Genomic DNA, 24,763 nt, shown 5'->3' on the forward strand with positions numbered 1-24,763 from the left:
TAAGAGTAGTTTAATTGTAATTGGATCCTACTTGTTTCTTCTATTATAAATAACGGTTCATTCTACTCAAATTACATTAAGTCAGTGAAGTGTTTTTCTTTTCCAAAAATTCAATATGGTATCAGAGCGGACCCTGTGAGTTGTCGTGGTCAACCCACAGAGATGATGTGATCCTTTTTTGAACTACCATCTCTAGTAGTTTAGGTGCGTATTTTATCTTTTTTCTTTCTTTCTTGTCCCAGTACCCATTTTTTTCTAGGAATTCTCACCTCCATTTTGAAATTTTCATATTCCAAAATATATATTCAAGTAAAGATATCCGAGTCTAATTTCCAACACAAAAATAATTTTGGCAATCAGAGCTTTCTATAAAGAAAAATTGATATTTGAAGTAGTAAAGGTCAGACTGCAAGAGAGCCCTGTGCAGCAGCAGAAAACTTCAACTTTAAGCCATTGTATACCATCAAGAATTAGACTTTATATGGAGAATTACATATTAAATAAATGTGTGTATGTCTATTTTTTTTTTACCTATCCAACCAATTTTCAATCTGCATTTGTTAGAGGAAGATATCGATCTTGGAAAAGTCAATGGTCATGCTGGCCAAAGAAGAAAGAATACTCAGTTTGGCTAGATTAAAGAGTCCAAAATATATTAGATTTTTTTATCATAATAATTACATTTTATGAAAAAAAATTATACTTAAGTCTAGTTTCAAAAGGATAAAACTTATCAATCTGAGAGAAGAGAATAGATGCAACTCTCATCCTTAATCCAAACTCAACCACAAAACCGAGAGCAAATTTAGACAAAGCCTTTCTTGACAAATTGAGAGAAATTTCTTGACAAAATAATTTTCAACTCATGGGAATACTTCAACCAAAAAAATCCAATTGCTGAAGTTCAAAAGTATAAAGAAACAATAGGAATAAATAAATGTTGGAATTCTAACCAAATGACGGTCATCCAACAACATAATCTAATCGCATGAGTAACGTTAGATTATAGAATTGACAAAAACATATGCTGGAATCCCATATCAATGATGTTTGATCCAAGTTGCATAAAGGTAACTGAATCCAAATCATAACAAACAGAAAAAAAGACCTTTTGATCAATCATGTAATTTTGCTACAAGATGATCAAGACTATAACATCCTTTTAGTAAAAAAAGATAGATCTTCACAATGTTTATGAAGAATTTCCTGACTTGATGTGACTCAAGAATTCAAGAATAGAAAAAAAAAGAAACCGTAAAGAAGGAATATGAAAAAAAAACAAACTTTACATATCTCTTCATGGCAAAACTTCTTCTTCTATAAACAACTTCTTGAATGGATGACATAACTACTTGAATAGGGATCCTAAACTCCAAGCTCTGATATCATGTAGAAGTTAGGATCCCATGAGAAGGACTCTACATTAACGTGAAAGAAGAAGGAGAGAAGAGAGAGAGGAGAGAGGAAGGAGAATGAAGTGAGAGAGGAGAGTTTGGATTAAGGGAAGGTGAGAATGAGTCAAGGGAGAAGAGAGGGTGGCTGGATGATTTATTAAAGAGAGGAGAAGGCTTGAATACCTTACCTCTTAGTCAAAGCTCTTATTTATAGTGTTGCAATGCCCTTAGGGCTACAACTCAATAGATTAAAAGACATAATCAGACAACGTATTTACATCTTTATGACATCCTTATGAAACTTATCATAAATTACCACTTTGCCACTTCTTTGTCGTGTGGGCTTTTAGCCTTAAGCTTGTGGGCTTTATCCCATCTTCCAACATACTACATCTATTTTATTTGGTTCAAATTGTGATCACTGCCATTACCTCCCAGCTTGAGGGGGAGTGTTGGAAGATATAATGTTATTAGGATGGCACTAATGTAGTTAGTTTAAATTTCTTGTCTCTTCTTCACTCTTATTAGGGTGGAGGGTATACTTGTAATATTGATACTTTTGATACCTATAAATATATCTTATGGGGGAGGATTTGGTTTAGTCCAAGACCTTAATTTCCTATCCTCTCTTCAGACATGTACCATATTTCTATCCTCTCTTTCTCTTCTCTCTTCTTCCTTCTTGTTATCATCTATGGAATCCTGAAAATTAACATTATAAAAAATAATCAATATTTAAAAATAATTAAATTTAAAATATAAATATAAACTTATCATAAAATAAAATCAACCTTTATCATCACAACAAGTAACTCAGTTAAGCCAAATGTAGGAATACAAGTTTCTAAAAAAATTAATTAATAACAAATTTAATTAACATTTTAAAATAAACAAACAACTTTTAAGTAAATATAAGTACATAATTGAAGTTATCAATGAATTCAGCTCCAAACTAATCCTACACACATAGTAAGGCTTTTGTAGTAACTGAACGTAAAGTGCTATGATAAGTACTAATCACTCTATCATCTATGCTAAAAGCTAACTCAAATGAAACTATAGAAATAGAGACAACCAATATATCTCGCAATCAATGTCAATGTTGGATATTTCCAACCATTAGTCTTCCATTGCATCAAAATATCAATATTTGAATTCCTAGGGTTTAATGACTCATCGAGGTAGAAATCTAATTCAGGTCTTGATACTTGCTCACTCCTCTCCTTAATATATGACTCAAATTGTGATAGGTTGCTCTCCTTAACAGGATTCGTGGTTGTGGAAGATACATTCATCTTTACATTGGATGTTCTCCCTTTTTCTTCTGATATTCGATAAAAAACATATATAATATTCACGAACTTTACGAACTTCTTTCCTCTCATCCATGTACAATTTCTGATAGTAGAAACCGATTATGTCCATTTTATACCTAAGATCTAACACAACTGTAATAGCCAAAAAGAAAGAACAATTGTTCAACTAGTTGTGAAATTTGCTAAGCTTTGGTTGCGCCATCAAGGAAATAACATAATCCATGGACTCACTCCACCTAGTTAATGCTAACTTAAATATCACACATTTTTGCAAAGAAAAATAATACCTAGTTTCCTCACACATTGTTCCAATTGAGCCAACTCGAACCGAGTCAAACCAGTGAGTCATCTTAGACATGTCCCACTCCTTTTTTGTCTCGGTATACGTATCCAAGTTTATACATATTTTGGCGCGACTCGGTATTTTTTCTATGGTTGGATTGTTATTTTGAAGTATTGACAGATTATTCCTTGACCAACATATTATTTGGAACAGATACTTGCATTGGATTTTTTTCATGGGTCATTTTTACATGCATTATTTTAGTTCGTGTTATATGGGACCAAACCCATTTCAACTGTTGTTATTGTGTCTCTTTGGATGATACATTATTATTGAAGAAGAGGTGGCCTCAGTATCTATGGACCCACTACCCCCATAAATTGAAATTTATTACTATTACCACTTAAGAGTCGTTATCCTGTGGAACGACACGGTGATGGAGGTCCAAACAACGAATAGACCCACTACCTACATTAATAGGAGTAGCACTACCTACAAAAGATAGGAGTGTGTTGAACATCCAACATGACTTATTTGATTGGATTAAAGAGCAATGTCATATGACGTGAAGTGATTTTACTCTCACTTTTCTTATGCCAGTTGGGCCTCATGAACGAGAGCACCAATGTGAGCGGGAGTTTTGGAAGATGTGCCACATTGTACAAAAAAGATTTTATACATCATTTGCAGCAAGCTGGGAGTTCATGTTGTTCTCTCACCCCCGATTTAAGGGGAAATGTTGGAAGATAGGACTCAAGCCCATAAGACCAAGGAAGACCTACACATCCAAGAGATGTGGAAGATGGGCTCAAGGCCCATAGATCAAGGAGAAGGCCCACAGGCCCATACAATGATGGCAGGATGGTAAATAAAGTGTCATCTCATAGAGATGGCATTGATGTAATTAGGTTAAAGTTCTAGGGTTAAAACTCTAAACCCTAAGTTCAGGGTATTATTGTAATACAGTAGTTTTATTAATCTATAAATAGAGCTTTAGGGGGAGGGTTAGGACATCAAATCCATAACTTTTCTTCCTCCAGTTTTCTCCCCTTGAGTCCATTTCTTTTTTTCTCTATGAGCTAAATCCATGGAGTATTGAAATTTAAGATAAAGGTTACAGATTTTATTGTCCATCTGATAACACTAGGATGGTGGAATCAAGAAATGCAAAGTTTCTTGAAAATAATTTGATCAATGTGAGCAATCAAACTCGAAACATAGTTTCTGAGAAGAATCATCCAGAATATCATCCTTCCACCTCAAGTGATAGATCAGTTATTGTTTACAGTACCCCTCAAGTACAAACTATTGTTGAACAACCAATCATTGAAGTTCCACAAGCTACTGACGACATTCTAGTAGATCAAGTAGTTCAAGAGTTGCCAAGAACTTCTAAACAACTAGTTGAACCTCATACCTCTCAGGAATATGATGGTACAACATTAAGAATATCTACTAGACCAAAGAGGTCAGAAATTCATGATGATTATGTTGTGTATCTGCAAGAATCTGACTACAACATTAGAGCCAAAAATGATCCTAAGTTCTTTTCACTAGCCATGAGTTGCAAGAAATCAGAATTATGGTACAATGCCATGAAGAAAGAGATGAATTCTATGAAGAATAACGGAGTCTGGGATCTTGTTGAGTTGCCTAATGGATTTAAAGTCATTGGATGTGAATGAGTTTTTAAGACAAAGAAAGACTCATTGGGCAACATTAAGAGATACAAGGCAAAACACGTTGCTAAGGGATTCACTCAGAAAGAAGGAATTGATTACACGAAGACTTCTTCTCCTGCATATAAGAAAGATTCCTTGCGCATTATTTTGGCATTGGTAGCCCATTTTGACTTAGATTTGCAACAAATGGATGTGAAAATGGTATTTCTCAATGGAGATCTAGAGGTGGAAGTTTACATAAAACAACCTGAGGGATTCCCCTCTAGTGATGGTGAGCAATTGGTTTGCAAGCTCAAGAAATCCATATATGGATTAAAACAAGCATCCCACCAATGGTATTTGAAATTCCATAATATAATTTCTTCATTCAGTTTAGTAGAAAACATTATGGATCAATGTATATATCAAAAAGTCAATGGGAGTAAAATTTGTTTTCTTGTTTTATATGTAGATGACATTTTGCTATTAACCAATGGTAAGGGTTTTTTGCATGAGGTGAAACAATTTCTCTCTAAAAATTTCAATATGAAGGATATGGGTGAGGCATCTTATGTCATTGGCATTAAGATTCATAGAGACAAATTTTGAGGTATCTTAGGACTGTCTCAGGAAACTTATATTAATAAAGTTTTAGAGAGATATCGGATGAAGGATTGTTCACCAAGTTTAGCCCCCATTGTGAAGGGTGATAGGTTCAATTTGAACCAATGCCCGAAGAACGACCTTGAAAGGGAACAAATGAAGGACATTCCATATGCTTCTGTAGTCAGAAGCCTAATGTATGTTCAAGACTGCACAAGACCTGACATTGTATTTGTTGTAGGAATATGGGGACGATATCAGAGTGATCCAGGATTAGACCACTGGAGAGCTGCAAAGAAAGTAATGAGGTACCTTCAAAGAACAAAAGACTACATGGACAATCTAGAAGTAATTAGCTACTCAGATTTTGACTTTGTTGGCTATATTAATTCACGCAAATCAACATTAGGATACATTTTCTTGATGGCCAGTGGAGCTATATCATGGAGGAGTGCCAAATAGACTTTGACTGCCATGTCCACTATGGAAGCCGAGTTAGTTTTCTGTTTTGAGGCTACTTCACATGGTGTATGGCTTAAGAGTTTCATTTTTGGGCTTAGAATTATGGATTATATCTCTAGGTCATTGAGAATGTATTATGGCAATTCATCTGTTGTTTTTATGGCCAAGAACAACAATAGTGGAAGTCAAAGTAAACACATCGACATAAAGTATTTGGTCATCAGAGAACGTGTTAAAGAAAATAAAGTGGTCATTAACCATGTAAGTACTGAATTAATGATAGTTGATCCTTTGACTAAGGGTATGCCACCATTTAAATTCAAGGATCATGTAATGAATATGGGATTTGGTTCCATTATGTAATTTTTTCATTGTATGAACAATATTATTTTAGTAAAATTCTTAATTATTGTGATATTTTTCTCATGTTTATGTGTACCTTAATTTTGAGAAAATTCATTTGTGTTAGACCAAGAATAAACATAGGTTTATTTATAAATTATAAGAAATAAATACATTGTAATACATAAAAGATTATACTCGTTATTAGAGGACCTATTGTCATTATTCATGTATTTATTACTTAAATATAGATTATCGATGAATTTAAGATTATATTAGAAGTTTGGACCAAGTGGGAGAATGTTAACTGTTGTTCATGTGAAACGGGTTCTCATTATCGTGGGCCTCGACTTCTGGCCGTTGTAACTACCTGCAGTTGCAACTCCCTTGGTAACACGAATCCATCAAAGCTTGATGGAGCTTTGGCTAAATAAATCTACGATTTTGGTCCCCATTTTGGGTTACTCAAATGCTTTAGTTTTACTATATCTCAATGAGTGATCAAAGAGCAGAAGTTCCAAACCAGAGCACGAGAAAGTCTTAATTCTTCAGGAAAATCGGAATCTAATCAGCATGGATAGAGATAAGTTGATAGAGATAAGTTTCTGGGCTTTCGTTATAGTTTATACGATGAATTTCATCATGCTAGAAATTCAATTAGGCTAACAAATTTATGATTTGAAAACTCCCATACTAATAAGAGTATTGAGACTTCAAATCCTGAAATGGTTTAATGGAGGCTCCCCACCGAGTCCAAGTGCAAAGTAGTGCATCAAGTAATCCCCTGTTGTCACTTCTCTATATTTTGGAGGATTCTCTTCAGATAGCAACTCCTTGATGGGACCAAATAGTTTATTTGAAGGGTACGTTTGTGTAGTGAAGAAGCAAGCAATGGATATCCTAGGCCCAACTTTCTGAGCCTTTACTCTGTGCACCACACTCTTGAACTTGTCATTTGTAACAAGCTGCATAAAAACAAATGAACATTATTGTATGTTATAGAAAACCAAGTATAACCTAAGCAAATCAATCTGAACTGATCCTCTATGGAGGACTCATAATCTTTTCATTGGCTATGAAGAGAAATCGTAAGATTTCAACACAGTGCTTCTAAGTTAACCTGACAAGAGCTTAACTGGCTCTAGCTAATACCTGCAGAAGATCAGCAATATTCACTACCAGAGCTCCACGAACCGGAAGCACATCAACCCACTCACGATCTTGATGAAGGACCTGTAGCCCACCTATTTCGTCTTGGAGGAGAAGAGTGAGGAAGCCGGAGTCGGAGTGCTTGCTGGTGCCGATTGTGATTTCTGGCTCTGGGCAAGCCGGATAGTAGTGAGAGAGAAGAAGATGCCCATCCATGCAGCCCATGTCGTCGAAATAGTTAGGTCTGAGGCCGAGAACTTCCGATAGTAAAGCAAAGATGGTATCGCCAACTCTCTTCATATGGTCCGAGTACTCCATGAATATGTCTCTGTATATTGAACAAGCTTCATTGGTTGAGTTCTGGTAAGCTGAAACAGGGTCTGAAAGTGTCTCTCCACGAAAAAAAGAAAAAAATCTAAAACTCGTAGTCCGGTAAGTGGCGGAATGAAAAGATAAGACGAGAAAGAGGATTGGAAGCAAAATCTTATCTGGTTTTGGTGGGGGCTGCATATGTCGCTGTCGAAATTGATGTTCACCAGTCAAGATTGATTTCTGGACGGGAAATTTTGCTTTCAAAACGATTCGCGAAGTTTATTTATTTAGTTTTAATTTCACAGCCCGTAAATGCTCTTCTGGAAATCCACCATGGATAACAATTCAAAGGTGGAGAAGCATACCTGCAGGTTTCTGGCAATTCTTCTGGGCCTTTAAAATCGGGAGCCACGAGGCACGAGAGGGTATCTCTCCAATTCGCAGCTTTCGCTTGATATAGATCAAAATTACTGTAGAATTTAACCCTTTTGTCCGGGTCTCTCGAGTAGAACGCCACCTTCTCCTCGGATTCTTCGTTGAACCTTCTCACTCCTTGGATCATCTCATCCAGAACCCTCTGCGGAATACCATGATTGATCACCTTGAAGAACCCCCATGTCTCCAAAACCCCTCGGATTTCCTTCACAATCTCCTTCCGCCGGTCCTCTTGTCCGACCCTGTCCAGGTCTACGATTGGGATTCCTTTTTGGACTGGACTTGATGCGTGATTGTTTCTCAAATCTTCCGAAGGCAGAAAGAAAAATCTAGGAATATTGGTCACCCCAGCATCTACTAAGCCTTTTACGCCAAGCTTTGTTTCGTCGAAGGACTTCAACTCCCTAAGTCGGTCATAGCTGGGGGGAATCTCGGATGGTATTTCGGCGGCTCCAGCGACTGCCATGTTCGTTGATCTCTGTAACTGACAAGTGAGAATAGGGTTTGGATGGAGGAGACTTGGATTTTTGAGGCTGTGAGCTTCAGCAATTGTCGGTCGGTCGCGGTAAGGGACATTCCAATAATTTATTATCGAATTTTGAGTTCGAACTCGAACTGGGTTCGAGCTCCAACTTATATTTAACACTATAAAAATTAAAAATATATATAATAATAAATAAATAGAATATTGTGATGAACTGATACTATTGAACTGTAAGTTATCACAGAGGAGTCTAAGACTTTGCAATGGAGCATACTAATATATAAAATTAACTCAATAAACCTAAAAGAAAGAACAAACGCCTCCATCAATAGTGTTTATTCCATTGACAAACAACAACATTAGATATTGAGAGACCCAAAAGGGTTGAACAATCAATCATCTTTGAGTTTTGAGGTAAATAAGAACAACTATCAACCAACTAAAGAAAGAATTGAAGAGAGTAATTAGAGTAAAGGGGGTCTTTTTGCTTCACACATCTCATTCACTCTTTCATTCTTCATCTTCTTCCATTAAAAAAAAGTCCCTTAATAAATCTTCCACATACATAAACTCTAATTCCTCATTCTTCATTTTAATGTGTTTGCCAGCCAATAAGTATGTGTTAGGGTGAAGTCAATGACTTCTTATCCTATGATCTCAATGTCTACATCATTTCATTGATGGTTGCTCAATTCCACTACTAAAACTACTTTAAAACTATTGATTTCTAGGGCAAATACATAAACACAAGAGATATTGAGGCAATGACAGAAGAGTGGGACTCTAGTTATTGGGAGAGAAGACAAGAAACAAAGGAGATAAAGAAGAGGGAAAGAGAGAGAGGTGTAAGGACGAATTTGAGCCTAGGGAGAGAGACTTGAAGGTTCTACCCATGCCTTGAGGTTGTATTTATAGTTGTGGGAAGGTGTTCACAATGATTACCATGCCCTTAAGCTTACATTATTCAAAAGGAAAAAAGGTATAAGAGGACATGAACCAACTTGTATAATTACAATTCTATGTCATCTCTATGAAAGTTCTCCTTATTTATTAGTCATGCCACCCTGACACAAAATAGTGTCTTTTAATACTCCCCCTCAAACTAGTGTTTGTAACTTTACTTTGCAAATGATCTAAGTCAATAAAATTTTATGCTTGAAAAATAAATTTTGATTGCCTTGATTTGATTCATCTTCTGTCTTGTTCACATCTTGTTGGTAGTCTTCATTTTTTCTCCCCCTTACATGGATATTCTAGTCACATAAAATTTGATTACTACAACACGTGAAATTCATTATTGGTTACCTATTTCTTATACTTTTTCTTCTACCTTTCCCCCTCAATTTGGAGATCTCTTTGTTCTTTACCAAGACAACTAACTTGCACAACATGATGGTGAGAAAAGAAAATTCACTCCTAGCCATATGAGACGCCAATCAAAATGATCATAATCTGAAACAAACTCCATTCAATTTCAAAGGCAGAAAAATAGTTCAGTTTTATGGCACAACAAAGAGATTACTCATTTTATAAGGGTAACTCAAACAGAAAACACCTTCTTGGGTGAAAAATAAAAAGACTTGGCTCAAGCTGGATGTTGGGCACACTCCTATACTTTTTAGGCAATGGGTCTATAGATATTACTCTGAAGTAATTTTAACAAAAATAAATTGAAGTATTATGAGGAATTAAGGGTGTGAAAGTACTTTGAGGAATTTAAGTACTTTCGGCTTAAATTCAAATTTTTCGCATCCAACACAATACCAACAAGACTTTTTGATTCTTCCAATGTGGATCTCTCTCTAGAAAAATCAGATTGAGAAAAGTTTTATTGAGATAGAAATTAAACTCACATAGTTTTCTTTTTAGATATAATTATCAATATAAATTCTCAGTAATGTTGGTTCAAACTGTTCAGAAACTTGAGGCTTTCTACTGCTACATGAAACTTTTCTACTATTTGACCTTTGTTGCTTTAGATGTTGATTTATCTTTCTAGAAAAATCTGATTTCAACAAATCCTTTTGACATATAAACTTGACTCAAAAGATATTTTCAATGGTATATAGTTTTCTATATGAAACATACGATAAGAGAGTTAAACATCCAATGAAAAATAGAAATTGGAAATGAAGACTTGAGGAAGAACAAGAAACTCCTCTGTTTTTGTTTCCCTTTATTCTTCTTCTTCTTCTTCTTTTGCATCTCAGATCTTTTCCTGTTCTGATACCATATTGATTTCTAGTGGCAATACATAAAACATAAGAGACCTCAAGGGAAGGAAAGAAGAGAGTAACTCTAACTCTTGGGAAAGAGGAGATAATAAACCAAGGCAGAGAAAGAAGAGGAAAAGAGAGAGAGGTGTATGAATGAATTGTATCAAAGAGGAAAAGGCTTGAATGATCTACGCCATGTCTTGAGGCTATATTTATAGTTGTATGAAGTGTTTATAGACAGTGTTTGTTCCTCTAATACAACCCACTTAGTGATACAAGTTTAAGTCTCTTTTGATTAAACATATGATTTATGAGACTCATAGCTCCACTAGTTCATTGTGTAGAGGATAATAATTATTACATAATGTCAAAAAAAATCTTTTTTGGGCACCTCCTCAAATGCTAAAATAAAGTAGACGTTCCATTTTTTGCTAGGTGTGCTTTTAGTTCGGCTTTACAATAATTACATCAAGCCACATCTATTCTATCTTTTTTAAATTTATGAAAATTAATCCAAACCGCTGAAACTGAACTCCTTTTTATCTCTCTCCCTTGTGTTTATGAAGGTTCTGGAGCTTGACTAGTACTATTAGTGGCTTTAATAGCATTATCTTTGTGTTTATTCTTCCACCCTGCCTGCTACCCCATTTGGTCAGTGGGTGTAAACATGTGAAGATTGATGTATAATTCTATGGGGATAATAATAACTTGGAAAAAGAGAATTCATATAATAATAACTTGGAAAAAGAGAATTCATAAATTTTGAACCATTATTGTGAAAAACACTAATAGGAACACCAAATTGAATTTTAGTTATTGATGAAATTGCACATCAAAAACTTCAAATATATCTTTCAAAAGATAAACCCATAACACCCTACTAAAATCATCCACAAACATGACAAAATAATAAACAATCCAAAAAAACTAGAAATCCAACATGGACCCCATACACCATGATGCACTAAATCAAAAGGAGGTTGACTCTACTTGTTAATTCTACTAGGATAAGAAGAATGTTGATGTTTACCTAATTGATAGGACTCACGGACAAATCTTGAACATAACGAGAAATGTGGAAAGAGCTACCAAAACTTCTCCACATGCAAATGCCCCAGTCAAAGAGGCCAATGATAGAATTAGATAGTGCTATTTGGTGGAAACTTGAAAACATATCACAATAATAAAGGTCTTCTCTCATTACCCATACCAATCGTCTTATTTGACTACAAATGACAAAAGAAAGTCATATAACACTTCAATTGAAATATTATTTTATTGATAGAAAACAAATTATCGAAAATTTAGGAACATAATGTACAAAAGATAATAATATAGATGATAACACTTGAACTAACCTTTGTCATCAACTCGATTAGCCAGAATAACAGATGTAACAAATGAAGAATGATCAAGAGATGAAAAATGTATTTGTTACCTGTCATATGCTCTAAGGCAGTAGAATCAAGGACCCAAATATTTACAAGAGTGACCTATAAAGCTTTCAAACAAATTATTTGCAGTGGCAAAAGTCTTAGCTCATTTGAAAAAATTGCCTTCCACTAGTGCCAGATGATCCACCTTTTCATTTCTCAGCTAGCTTGGATAACTCATCAACAAAATTACCATCACCTTTTGAATGATCTGAAAACTCCAACCATACTATTGCTGGTCATTGCCAGTTTAGTGAGCCTCTCAGTCAACAATGTTTAGTTATATGTTCAAGCTTCTCACAGTGATACCAAGTTCTTTTATCTCTACTACACATCTTTACCACCATCTTTGTCATTACCTCCACCTCTACTTCTTCTACCACCTCCTTATCGTCAAGAAGCCTCCAACGGTCAAAGACTTGAAGATGTAAATAAAGCAAAATTATCTCGAGCAGGAGCTTGTTGAACCAAATTACTACCTTTGGTTACTATAGTCTCAGTTCGTAAAATTTGTGCACAGGCAGTGATAAGCGTGGGTATGTCAACACTAGATGACATCTTGGCATGAACAATTTCATTCTCTAGCCCCAAACCCATGCAAACACCTTCCAACATCCAACTCAACATGTTGTTTCCTCAACTTTGTATCACTAATAGTGTTTGGGTGAAAGATTGGGGATTTGATCTGGGTAAACCCCTCTTTGGATGATCCATCTATGCTAAGCTAACCGATGAATCATTTGTTAAAAATCTGAAATCTGACTTCAAAAATCGCAAAACTCATCTCCAATCTTATCTTCCAAAAACCCACTAACCCATAAAAAATAACCACCAACCAATCTTAAAAAGTCCCAAAACTCATCTCCAATCTAGTCCTTTAGACTCCAAACATGAGACACACTTATCTTCCACAAACCCACCAAACCCACTAACCCATAAAAAATAACCATCAACCAATCTGTTGTTACTCAAGGAATGAAAAAGCAAAATGGTATTAACCTGTGGTGATCAAAACTTGACATTCTTAACTTTTTGCAAACAAACTTTTAGACAAAGATAGGCTGATACATCATATAAATAAATACAACAAAATTTATGATTTGAAAACTCCCATACTAATAAGAGTATTGAGACTTCAAAGCCTGAAATGGTTTAATGCAGGCTCCCCACCGAGTCCAAGTGCATAGTAGTGCATCAAGTAATCCCTTGTTGTCACTTCTCTATATTTTGGAGGATTCTCTTCAGATAGCAACTCCTTGATGGGACCAAATAGTTTATTTGAAGGGTACGTGTGTGTAGTGAAGAAGCAAGCAATAGATATCCTAGGCCCAACTTTCTGAGCCTTTACTCTGTGCACCACACTCTTGAACTTGTCATTTGTAACAAGCTGCATAAAAACAAATGAACATTATTGTACGTTATAGAAAACCAAGTATAACCTAGGCAAATCAATCTGAACTGATCCTCTATGGAGGACTCATAATCTTTTCATTGGCTATGATGAGGGAAATCGTAAGATTTCAAACACAGTGCTTCTAAGTTAACCTCACAAGAGCTTAACTGGCTCTAGCTAATACCTGCAGAAGATCAGCAATATTCACTACCAGAGCTCCACGAACCGGAGGCACATCAACCCACTCACGATCTTGTTGAAGGACCTGTAGCCCACCTATTTCGTCTTGGAGGAGAAGAGTGAGGAAGCCGGAGTCCGAGTGCTTGCTGGTGCCGATTGTGATTTCCGGCTCTGGGCAAGCCGGATAGTAGTGAGAGAGAAGAAGATGCCCATCCATGCAGCCCATGTCGTCGAAATAGTTAGGTCTTAGGCCGAGAACTTCCGATAGTAAAGCAAAGATGGTATCGCCAACTCTCTTCACATACTCCGAGTACTCCATTAATATGTCTCTGTATATTGAACAAGCTTCATTGGTTGAGTTCTGGTATGCTGAAACAGGGTCTGAAAATGTCTCTCCACGAAAAAAAGAAAAAAATCTAAAACTCGTAGTCCGGTAAGTGGCGGAATGAAAAGATAAGACGAGAAAGAGGATTGGAAGCAAAATCTTATCTGGTTTTGGTGGGGGCTGCATATGTCGCTGTCGAAATTGATGTTCACCAGTCAAGATTGATTTCTGGACGGGAAATTTTGCTTTCAAAACGATTCGCGAAGTTTATTTATTTAGTTTTAATTTCACAGCCCGTAAATGCTCGTCTGGAAATCCACCATGGATAACAATTCAAAGGTGGAGAAGCATACCTGCAGGTTTCTGGCAATTCTTCTGGGCCTTTAAAATCGGGAGCCACGAGGCACGAGAGGGTATCTCTCCAATTCGCAGCTTTCGCTTGATATAGATCAAAATTACTGTAGAATTTAACCCTTTTGTCCGGGTCTCTCGAGTAGAACGCCACCTTCTCCTCGGATTCTTCGTTGAACCTTCTCACTCCTTGGATCATCTCATCCAGAACCCTCTGCGGAATACCATGATTGATCACCTTGAAGAACCCCCATGTCTCCAAAACCCCTCGGATTTCCTTCACAATCTCCTTCCGCCGGTCCTCTTGTCCGACCCTGTCCAGGTCTACGATTGGGATTCCTTTTTGGACTGGACTTGGTGCGTGATTGTTTCTCAAATCTTCCGAAGGCAGAATGAAAAATCTAGGAATATTGGTCACCCCAGCACCTACTAAGCCTTTTACGCCAAGCTTTGTTTCGTCGAAGGACTTCCAACTCCTAAGTCGGTCATAGTGGGGGGAATCTCGGATGGTATTTCGGCAGCTCCAGCGACTGCTATGTGTAAAATAGAGAGAACCGAAAAATAATAACAGAGATTGAACGAATGGTTTTCGATGATTTCTTCTTCTCCGTTAGGAGGCTATTTATAATACATTATAAATTGATTTTAGGATCAATTTAGATCCTAAAATCAAGGAATAGAATCAAGAATATAATCACAGGATCGGAGGAAACAATCACGCTATACAGTTTCCTCCGATCACGCTATACAACTATATACATTTCAACACTCCCCCTCAAGTTGGTGCATAGATATCAGTCAAACCCAACTTGTCAATTATACCATGAAATGTTTTCCCTGATACTGCCTTCGTGAGCATATCAGCCATCTGACTCGTGGATTGAATAAAGGGGAATTGTATAATCTTTGCATCGAGGTTCTCTTTGATGAAATGACGATCAACTTCAACATGTTTAGTGCGATCATGTTGAACTGGATTTTGTGCAATTGCGATAGCTGCCTTGTTATCACAGTGAAGATTCATAGGTTTGTCGTATTCAACCCCTAAGTCTCTCAGTATATTCCGTATCCATAACAACTCGCATACACCATGAGCCATACCTCGAAATTCAGCTTCAGCACTTGATCTTGATACTACCTTCTGTTTTTTGCTTTTCCAAGTGACAAGATTCCCTTCCACAAAAGTAATGTAACCCGACGTGGATCTTCTGTTTGTCTGATCACCTGCCCAATCAAAATCTGTAAACCCTTCAATACTACAGATACCATTTTTTGAGAATAACAAACCTTTTCCTGGAGCACTCTTTAAGTATCTCAAGATCCGATAGACTGCTTCCATATGTTCTTCACTTGGTGCATGCATGAACTGGCTCACAACGCTTACTGCATATGCTACATCGGGCCTTGTGTGTAATAGGTAGATTAATCTTCCAACTAATCGCTGATAACGCCCTTTGTCTGTTGGAATTTGATCTGGAAGAATTCCGAGTTTATGATGCATTTCCATGGGCGTCTCTATTAGTTTACAGTCAAGCATTCCGGTTTCGGCTAGAAGATCTAACACATATTTTCGCTGTGAAAGGAAGACTCCATGTTTCGATCTTGCAACTTCAATCCCCAAAAAATATTTAAGTTGTCCGAGATCCTTCACTTCGAATTTAGTAGCTAAATACTCCTGTAAAGCTTGCATTTCACCTGGGTCATCTCCTGTCACGACCATATCATCAACATATACAATTAATGTTGTTACCTTTCCTTCTTTGTGTTTTATAAACAAAGTATGATCTGAGTTACTTTGTTTATAACCAAACTCCTTCATTGTCGCCGAGAATCTCTCAAACCATGCTCTAGGTGACTGTTTCAGCCCATACAATGACTTCTTCAATTTACAAACTTTACCTTGAGACAAAGAACCACTTTTTACTCCTGGTGGTAGTTCCATGTAGACTTCTTCTTCTAAGTCTCCATTGAGGAAGGCATTTTTAACGTCAAATTGTTACAGAGGCCAGTCTCGATTTGCTGCTATAGATATAAGAATACGAATTGTATTGATCTTAACTACTGGTGCAAAAGTATCCTGATAGTCTATCCCATACCTTTGCGTATATCCTTTTGCAACTAGCCGAGCTTTATATCTGTCAATGCTTCCATCCGGTTTGAGTTTCAATGTGAACACCCATCGACATCCAATTGTTTTTACTCCATTAGGTTGGGGAACAAGTTCCCAAGTGGCATTTTTTTGTAGAGCCTCCATCTCTTCGTTCATCGTTTTTTTCCATTTTGGATCAGCTAATGCATCCTGCACATTACTAGGAATAGAAACCCTGGATAATTGATCAACAGTAAATGCATATGATTTAGTCAACCTATGGGAGGACACATAGTTATTGATTGAGTATTTGGTCTTGGCTTCAAGATCAGGTTCATACTGTTTTTTTGGAACTCCCCTATTCAATCTTTGTGGATATCTAGAGGTTATGTTTTCTGTAGGAAGACATGTTTCATTAGACTCATCAAACACAGGATTCGTATTTACCTGAGGAGGAACATTCTGGGTTGATTCTTCAGTTGTTGGTGCAGACGGGGGCAACTCTGGGGGTTCTTCAGGTGAAATTACTGAATCACAGTCTTGTTGCACATCATGACACTTAAAAAATTCATTCACCGCTTCTAACTCAATAAATTCGGCACCTTTTTCAACATCTCCGTTAGTTTCATGTGGAACATTCTCTTCATTTGAACTCTCCCCCTGAAGAGATGTCCAAGAAACTCCCCCTGAATAATAAGGGACTGATTCATGGAAGGAAACATCTAAAGTCACATGGAGCTTGTTGGTGTGTGGATCATAACACCGATATCCTTTTTGAAGATCAATGTAGCCAACAAATACACATCGCTTGGCACATGGATCAAGTTTATTTCGCAAGATCTTTGGGATATGAACATAAGCGGTACACCCAAAAATTCGGGGTTCAAGATTCGGAAGATGGGGAATTGAAATCAGGGATTGCAGCTTATGTAAAAGAGTTTGAAAATCAAGTACTCTAGAAGGTGTTCGATTGATGAGGTAGGCAGCAGATGTGATAGCTTCACCCCAATAAAATCGAGGCATGTTCATGCCAAAGAGAGAGGCACGCACTACTTCCAACAGTTGTCTATTCTTTCTTTCTACCAATCCATTCTGTTGGGGAGTATAGGTGCAAGAAGTTTGGTGACGAATTCCATGAGTGGTCAGAAAAGTTTCGAGAGAAGCATTAACAAACTCAGTACCATTGTCAGATTGCAAAACAAGAATCTGCTTTTGGTATTGAGTATGTATCATTGTATGGAATTTCTGAAATGCTAGACACACATCACTTTTGTGGATAAGCAGAGAGACCCAAGTCATTCTAGTGCATTCATCAATAAATGTCACAAAGTAACGAGCTCTAGAAATAGAGGGAATCTTGGCTGGACCCCAAACATCAAAATGAATAACCGCAAAAGGTTCGAAACTTTTATTCAAACTCGGGAAATAAGTAATACGGTGGCTTTTAGCCAATTCACATGTGTCACAATGAAAATGCACATCAGTCAAACCTGAAAAAAGTTGAGGTTGCAATTTCTTAAGATAACCAAAGGAAAAGTGGCCTAATTGTCGGTGCCATAACCATACAGTTGTTTGAGCATTATCTTCACTGCTAGCTTGATTTGTCTGACTGATTTTCGATCCCCCGTTCTCTGTCAACTCCAAATAGTAGAGTTTGCCCCGTCTAACACCATAACCAAGAATCTTTCGGGTTAGAATGTCCTGAAAGACACAAAATGAGGACCAAAGAGTTACAGTACAAGCAAGAGTGGAAGTAATTTGGCTAACAGACAAAAGGTTATATTCAAGAGAGGGAACCACAAGGACAGTATCTAATGTCAGATTATTGGATAATATAACAGATCATTCCCCAGTAATAGGAGAGGTACTACCATTGGCTGTTGAAATAACAGATTGTGGAGAAGGTAGGATGGATTGTAACTGACTGGGATCCCTTGTCATGTGATAAGATGCACCTGTATCAATAATCCAAGGTCTATTCTTAGAATGTACAGAAAATACTAATGCATTATCGAAAATACCTTGATGGGCAACATTTGCAATAGGTAGCTCCTAATTCTCTTCCATGGATGTCACCATAGCTTTCCTAGCAGTCTTGTTACGGGGATTTTTCGAGAAATCCCACCACTCCAGATAGTCAATAATCTCATAACATCGGTGTTGTGAATGTCCTTTTTTTTCGCAGTGAATACATACACGATTGTTACCTTTGCCAGAGGATTAAGGGTTCCAACTGTTTGATGATCCTTGTCGGTTTTGGTTGACCAACATCGCCGAGTTCTCGGAGACTAGGCGATAGCTCCCCATTGTCTGTCTCTGTTGATATTCGGGTCTGACATATGCATATGTACTCTCCAAATCAAGTTTGGGATCTTTTCGCAAAATTTCTCCACGAACTTGATCAAATTCGGAGTCAAGCTCACTGAGAAAAATATGAACCCGAAGCCTAGCCATTGCAGAGTGCAACTGGATTAGCCCTTCGACTGTTCCTTCCTGAGATATAGTTCTATGATCAATCTCTTGGAAAATAGCAACCAGTTCATTGTAGTACGTGGATAACGGTCTACCATTTTGTTTGGTAGAAAAAGATCTCTGGTTCAGCTCAAATATACAAGTTTCATCGGATCCATCATAGAATGTTTTTGATACTGCTTCCCATATCTCCTTGGCAGTGGAGAGGCGAATAAATCGCTGCATGAGCAATGGACTCATGGAGTCAATAAGCCAACTTTTGACTCGTTGATTTTCAATAATCCATGCTCCAAGATTAGCATCACTAGATGCTGGTTTTTTTGTTTCGCCGGTGAGGTATTCAGCTTTGTTGCGTGCGCCAATTCGCATCTCCATGAGTTGGGACCATAATGAATAATTGGTCTCATCGAGGATAATTCCAGTTGGAAACGCAGAATTATCTTGGTGGACTATAATCTGTGGTGATGGGATAAGTTCGTTGGATGCGCCTGTAATGGTGGCCATTGATCTAAATTTTTTTTTTTTTTAATCCGGTCCGGTTTGGTTCAGGCCGGTCCGGTTTGGTATGATCTGGGCGGATTCAATTCTGGTCCGCTCCAGTGCTGGTCCGATCCGGTTAGAGTTTAGACCGGTTCGGTCCGATTTGGTCAACCCGCCGGTCTGGGTCAGCAGGAAAATAAATGAACAGTTACTAAACTTAAAAAAAAAATACCGTCATCTTCGGCAACGGCAGCGGAGCGTCACTTCAGTCGGAACAGGGTGGTGGCGCCGTCGTCGGCAATCGTCGGTGACGTGATTTCGACTACATAAATCACTTCGTCTTCGGCAACGACAGCCTTCGTCTTCGGCAACGACAGCCTTAGTCGTCGGCAACGGCAGCCTTCGTCTTCGGCAACGGCAGAGGAGCATCGGCTTCAGTCGAAATAGGTGGTGGTGCCGTCGTCGGCGTCGGCGACGTTCTTTTGGCGTCGGGACAGCCGAAATATGGAGTTGCAGAACTCTGTTTTTTTTCTGCAACTCCGACGGATTTTTTTCCTTCCTCCGGCTTCCTCCTTCAGCGATTACAGGAGCACTTAGCTCCGACTTTCTGCGACGGAAAAGAGAGGATAATTCTCCTGCTCTGATACCATGTAAAACAGAGAGAACCGAAAAATAATAACAGAGATTGAACGAATGGTTTTCCGATGATTTCTTCTTCTCCGTTAGGAGGCTATTTATAATACATTACAAGTTGATTTTAGGATCAATTTAGATCCTAAAATCAAGGAATAGAATCAAGAATATAATCACGGGATCGGAGGAAACAATCACGCTATACAGTTTCCTCCGATCACGCTATACAGCTATACAATTTAACACCATGTTCGTTGATCTGTGTAACTGACGAGTGAGAATAGGGTTTGGATGGAGGAGACTTGAATTTTTTAGGCTGTGAGGTTCAGGAATTGTCGGTCGGTCACGGTAAGGGACATTCCAATAATCTTTTATCGAATTTGAGTTTGAGCTCGAGCCGGGTTCAACTTATATTTAACACTATAAAAATTAAAAATATATATATAATAATAAATAAATAAAATATTATGATGAACTTGGTATTATTGAACTGTAAGTTATCACAGAGGAGTAAATTAACTCAATAAACTTAAAAGAAAGAACAAACACCTCCATCAATAGTGTTTATTCCATTAACAAACAACAACATTAGATATTGAGATACCCAAAAGGGTTGAACAATCGATCATCTTTGCACTTTGAGGTAAATAAGAACAATTATCAACCAACTAAAGAAAGAATTGATGAGAGTAATTAGAGTCATGGGGGTCTTTTTGCTTCACACATCTCCTTCACTCTTTCATTCTTCATCTTCTTCCATTAAAAAAATGTCCCTTAATAAATCTTCCACATACACAAACTCTAATTCCTCGTTCTTCATTTTAATGTGTTTGCCAGCCAATAAGTATGTGTTATGGTGAAGTCAATGACTTCTTATCCTATGATCTCAATGTCTACATCATTTCATTGAAGGTTGCTCAAATCCACTACTAAAACTACTCTAAAACTATTGATTTCTAGGGCAAATACATAAACACAAGAGATATTGAGGCAATGACAGAAGAGTGGGACTCTAATTATCGGGAGAGAGGACACAAGAAACAAAGGAGATAAAGAAGAGGGAAAGAGAGAGAGGTGTAAGGACGAATTTGAGCCTAGGTAGAGAGACTTGAAGGCTCTACCCATGCCTTGAAGTTGTATTTATAGTTGTGGGAAGGTGATCACAATGATTACCATGCCCTTTAGCTTACATGATTCAAAAGGAAAAAAGGTATAAGAGGACATAAACCAACTTGTATAATTACAATTCTATGTCATCTCTATAAAAGTTCTCCTTATTTATTAGTCATGCCACCTGACACAAGTGAGTGTCTTTTAATACTCCCCCTCAAGCTGGTGTTTGTAACTTCACTTTGCAAATGATCTTAGTCAAGAAACTTTTGTGCTTGAAAAATAAATTTTGATTGCCTTGATTTGATTCATTTTCTTTCTTGCTTACATCTTGTTGGTAGTCTTCATCTTTTCTCCCCCTTACATGGATATTCTAGTCACATAAAATTTGATTACTACAACACATGAAATTATTCATTATTGGTTACCTATTTCTTGTACTTCTTCTTCTACCTTTCTCCCTCAATTGGAGATCTCTTTATTCTTTACTAAGACAACCAACTTGCACAACATGATGGTGAGAAAAGAAAATTCACTCCTAGCTATATGACAAAGCTCCATACACCAATCAAAATGGTCATAGTCTGAAACAAACTCCATTCAATTTCAAAGGCAGAAAAATAGTTCAGCTTTAAGGTACAACAAAGAGATTACTCACTTTCTAAGGGTAACTCAAACAGAAAACACCTCTTGGGTGAAAAATAAAAAGACTTGCTCAAGTTGGATGTTGGGTGCACTCCTATACTTTTTAGGTAATGGGTATATAGATATTGCTCTGAAGTAATTTTAACAAAAATAAATTGAAGAAAGTATTTTGAGGAATTAAGGGTGTGAAAGTACTTTGAGGAATTTAAGTACTTTCGGCTTAAATTCAAATTTTTCGCATCCAACACAATACCAACAAAACTTTTGATTCTTCCAATGTGGATCTCTCTCTAGAAAAATCAGATTGAGAAAAGGTTTATTGAGATAGAAATTAGACTCACATAGTTTTCTTTTTAGATATAATTATCAATATAAATTCTCAGTAATGTTGGTTCAAACTGTTCAGAAACTTGAGGCTTTCTACTGCCACTTGAAACTTTTCTACTATTTGACCTTTGTTGCTTTAGATGTTGATTTATCTTTCTAAAAAAATCTGATTTCAACAAATCTTTTTTACTTGTAAACTAGACTCAAAGATATTTGCAATGGTTTATAGTTTTCTATATGAAACATACGGTAAGAGAGTTAACATCCAATGAAAAATAGAAATTTGGAAAGAAGACTTAAGGAAGAACAAGAAACTCCTCTGTTTTTGTTTCCCTTTATTCTTCTTCTTCTTCTTCTTCTTCTTTTGCATCTCATATCTTTTCCTGTTCTGATACCATATTGATTTCTAGTGGCAATACATAAACATAAGATACCTCAAAGGAATGAGAGAAGAGAGTAACTCTAGCTCTTGGGAAAGGGGAGATAATAAACCAAGGCAGAGAAAGAAGAGGAAAAGAGAGAGATATATGGACGAATTGTATCAAAGAGGAAGACGCTTGCATGATCTACGCCATGTCTTGAGGCTATATTTATAGTTGTATGAAGTGTTCACAGACAGTGTTTGTTCCTCTAACACAATCCACTTAGTGATACAAGTTTAGGTCTCTTTTGATTAAACATATGATTTATGAGACTCATAGCTCCACTAGTTCGTTGTGTAGACGATAATAATTATTACATAATGTAAAAAAAAATCTTTTTTGGGCACCTCCTCAAAATGCTAAAATAAAGTAGACATTCCATTTTTTGCTAGGTGTGCTTTTAGTTCGGCTTTACAATAATTACATCAAGCTATGTCTATTCTATCTTTTTTTAAATTTATGAAAATTAATCCACACCGCTGAAACTAAACTCCTTTTTATCTCTCCCAAGGTTCTGGAGCTTGACTAGTACTATTAGTGGCTTAACTAGAATTATCGATGGCTTTAATAGCATATCTCTGTGTTTATTCTTCCACCCTGCTGCTACCCCATTTAGTTATTGATGAAATTGCACATCAAAAACTTCAAATATATCTTTCAAAAGATAAACCCATAACACCCTACTAAAATCATCCACAAACATGACAATATAATAAACAATCCAAAAAAACTAGAAATCCAACATGGACCCCATACACCATGATGCACTAAATCAAAAGGAGGTTGACTCTACTATTTAATTCTACTAGGATAAGAAGAATGTTGATGTTTGCCTAATTGATAGGACTCACGGCAAATCTTGAACATAACGAGAAATGTGGAAAGAGTTGCCAAAACTTCTCCACATGCAAATGCCCCAGTCAAAGAGGCCAATGATAGAATTAGATAGTGCTATTTGGTGGAAACTTGAAAACATATCACAATAATAAAGGTCTTCTCTCATTACCCATACCAATCGTTTTATTTGACTACAAATGACAAAAGAAAGTCATATAACACTTCAATTGAAATATTATTTTATTGATAGAAAACAAATTATCGAAAATTTAGGAACATAATGTACAAAAGATAATAATATAGATGATAACACTTGAACTAACCTTTGCCATCAACTCGATTAGCCAGAATAACAGATGTAACAAATGAAGAATGATCAAGAGATGAAAAATGTATTTGTTACCTGTCATATGCTCTAAGGCAGTAGAATCAAGGAGCCAAATATTTACAAGAGTGACCTATAAAGCTTTCAAACAAATTATTTGCAGTGGCAAAAGTCTTAGCTGATTTGAAAAAATTGCCTTCCACTAGTGCCAGAGGATCCACCTTTTCATTTCTCAGCTAGCTTGGATAACTCATCAACAAAATTACCATCACCTTTTTAATGATCTGAAAACTCCAACCATACTATTGCTGGCCATTGCCAGCTTAGTGAGCCTCTCTGTCAACAATGTTTAGTTATATGTTCAAACTTCTCACAGTGATACAAAGTTCTTTTATCTCTACTACACATCTTTACCACCATCTTTGTCATTACCTCCACCTCTACTTCTTCTACCACCTCCTTATCGTCAAGAAGCCTCCAACGGTCAAAGACTTGAAGATGTAAATAAAGCAAAATTATCTCGAGAAGGAGCTTGTTGAACCAAATTACTACCTTTGGTTACTATAGTCTCAATTCGTAAAATTTGTGCATAGGCAGTGATAAGCGTGGGTATGTCAACACTAGATGACATCTTGGCATGAACACTTTCATTCTCTAGCCCCAAACCCATGCAAACACCTTCCAACATCCAACTCAACATGTTGTTTCCTCAACTTTGTATCACTAATAGTGTTTGGGTGAAAGATTGGGGATTTGATCAGGGTAAACCCCTCTTTGGATGATCCATCTATGCTAAGCTAACCGATGAATCATTTGTTAAAAATCTGAAATCTGACTTACTTCAAAAATCGCAAAACTCATCTCCAATCTTATCTTCCAAAAACCCACTAACCCATAAAAAATAACCACCAACCAATCTTAAAAAATCGCAAAACTCATCTCCAATCTAGTCCTTTAGGCTTCAAACATGAGACACACTTATCTTCCACAAACCCACCAAACCCACTAACCCATAAAAAATAACCATCAACCAATCTGTTGTTAAGGAATGAAAAGCAAAATGGTATTAACCTGTGGTGATCAA

At 36.8% G+C, this 24,763-nt stretch overlaps 2 protein-coding genes across 2 annotated transcripts; both read right to left on the bottom strand.

Moving 5' to 3' along the window:
• Nucleotides 1-6,672: 6,672 nt before the first annotated feature.
• LOC137944683 (1-aminocyclopropane-1-carboxylate oxidase homolog 1-like) lies at nucleotides 6,673-8,506 on the bottom strand. Its single transcript, XM_068790400.1, has 3 exons — nucleotides 7,888-8,506; nucleotides 7,214-7,538; nucleotides 6,673-7,026 (listed from the first exon to the last, which is right to left on the bottom strand). Exons 1-3 carry the CDS (start codon nucleotides 8,421-8,423, stop codon nucleotides 6,775-6,777), a joined length of 1,113 nt encoding a protein of 370 aa, XP_068646501.1. The 5' UTR covers nucleotides 8,424-8,506; the 3' UTR covers nucleotides 6,673-6,774.
• Nucleotides 8,507-13,095: 4,589 nt separating this feature from the next.
• LOC137944578 (1-aminocyclopropane-1-carboxylate oxidase homolog 1-like) lies at nucleotides 13,096-18,735 on the bottom strand. Its single transcript, XM_068790263.1, has 10 exons — nucleotides 18,698-18,735; nucleotides 18,384-18,408; nucleotides 18,099-18,190; nucleotides 17,919-18,037; nucleotides 16,957-17,114; nucleotides 16,090-16,218; nucleotides 15,505-15,563; nucleotides 14,342-14,869; nucleotides 13,668-13,992; nucleotides 13,096-13,477 (listed from the first exon to the last, which is right to left on the bottom strand). The coding sequence occupies exons 1-10, from the start codon at nucleotides 18,733-18,735 to the stop codon at nucleotides 13,226-13,228; spliced, it is 1,725 nt and encodes a 574-aa protein (XP_068646364.1). The 3' UTR covers nucleotides 13,096-13,225.
• Nucleotides 18,736-24,763: the final 6,028 nt, after the last annotated feature.

This window comes from Aristolochia californica, unplaced genomic scaffold (assembly GCF_029961685.1).
Source record: "Aristolochia californica isolate CCGP_79_NKW_82.1479 unplaced genomic scaffold, dmAriCali1.0.hap1 SCAF_11, whole genome shotgun sequence".
NCBI lineage: Eukaryota > Viridiplantae > Streptophyta > Magnoliopsida > Piperales > Aristolochiaceae > Aristolochia > Aristolochia californica.

What these genes read in the sequence shown, in the direction of transcription:
- LOC137944578 (XM_068790263.1), bottom strand. Translation starts at nt 18,735, where the DNA reads ATGGGGAGCTATCGCCTAGTCTCCGAGAACTCGGCGAT. An exon ending in GTCTCCGAGAACTCGGCGAT is followed by an intron (nt 18,409 to 18,697) that starts GTTGGTCAACCA and finishes GTACATTCTAAG; the next exon opens with AATAGACCTTGGATTATTGA. An exon ending in GCAACCTCAACTTTTTTCAG is followed by an intron (nt 17,115 to 17,918) that starts GTTTGACTGATG and finishes CTTATTATTCAG; the next exon opens with GGGGAGTTTCTTGGACATCT.
- LOC137944683 (XM_068790400.1), bottom strand. Translation starts at nt 8,423, where the DNA reads ATGGCAGTCGCTGGAGCCGCCGAAATACCATCCGAGATTCCCCCCAGC. An exon ending in GAATTGCCAGAAACCTGCAG is followed by an intron (nt 7,539 to 7,887) that starts GTATGCTTCTCC and finishes TTCAATATACAG; the next exon opens with AGACATATTCATGGAGTACT. An exon ending in ATATTGCTGATCTTCTGCAG is followed by an intron (nt 7,027 to 7,213) that starts GTATTAGCTAGA and finishes GTTTTTATGCAG; the next exon opens with CTTGTTACAAATGACAAGTT.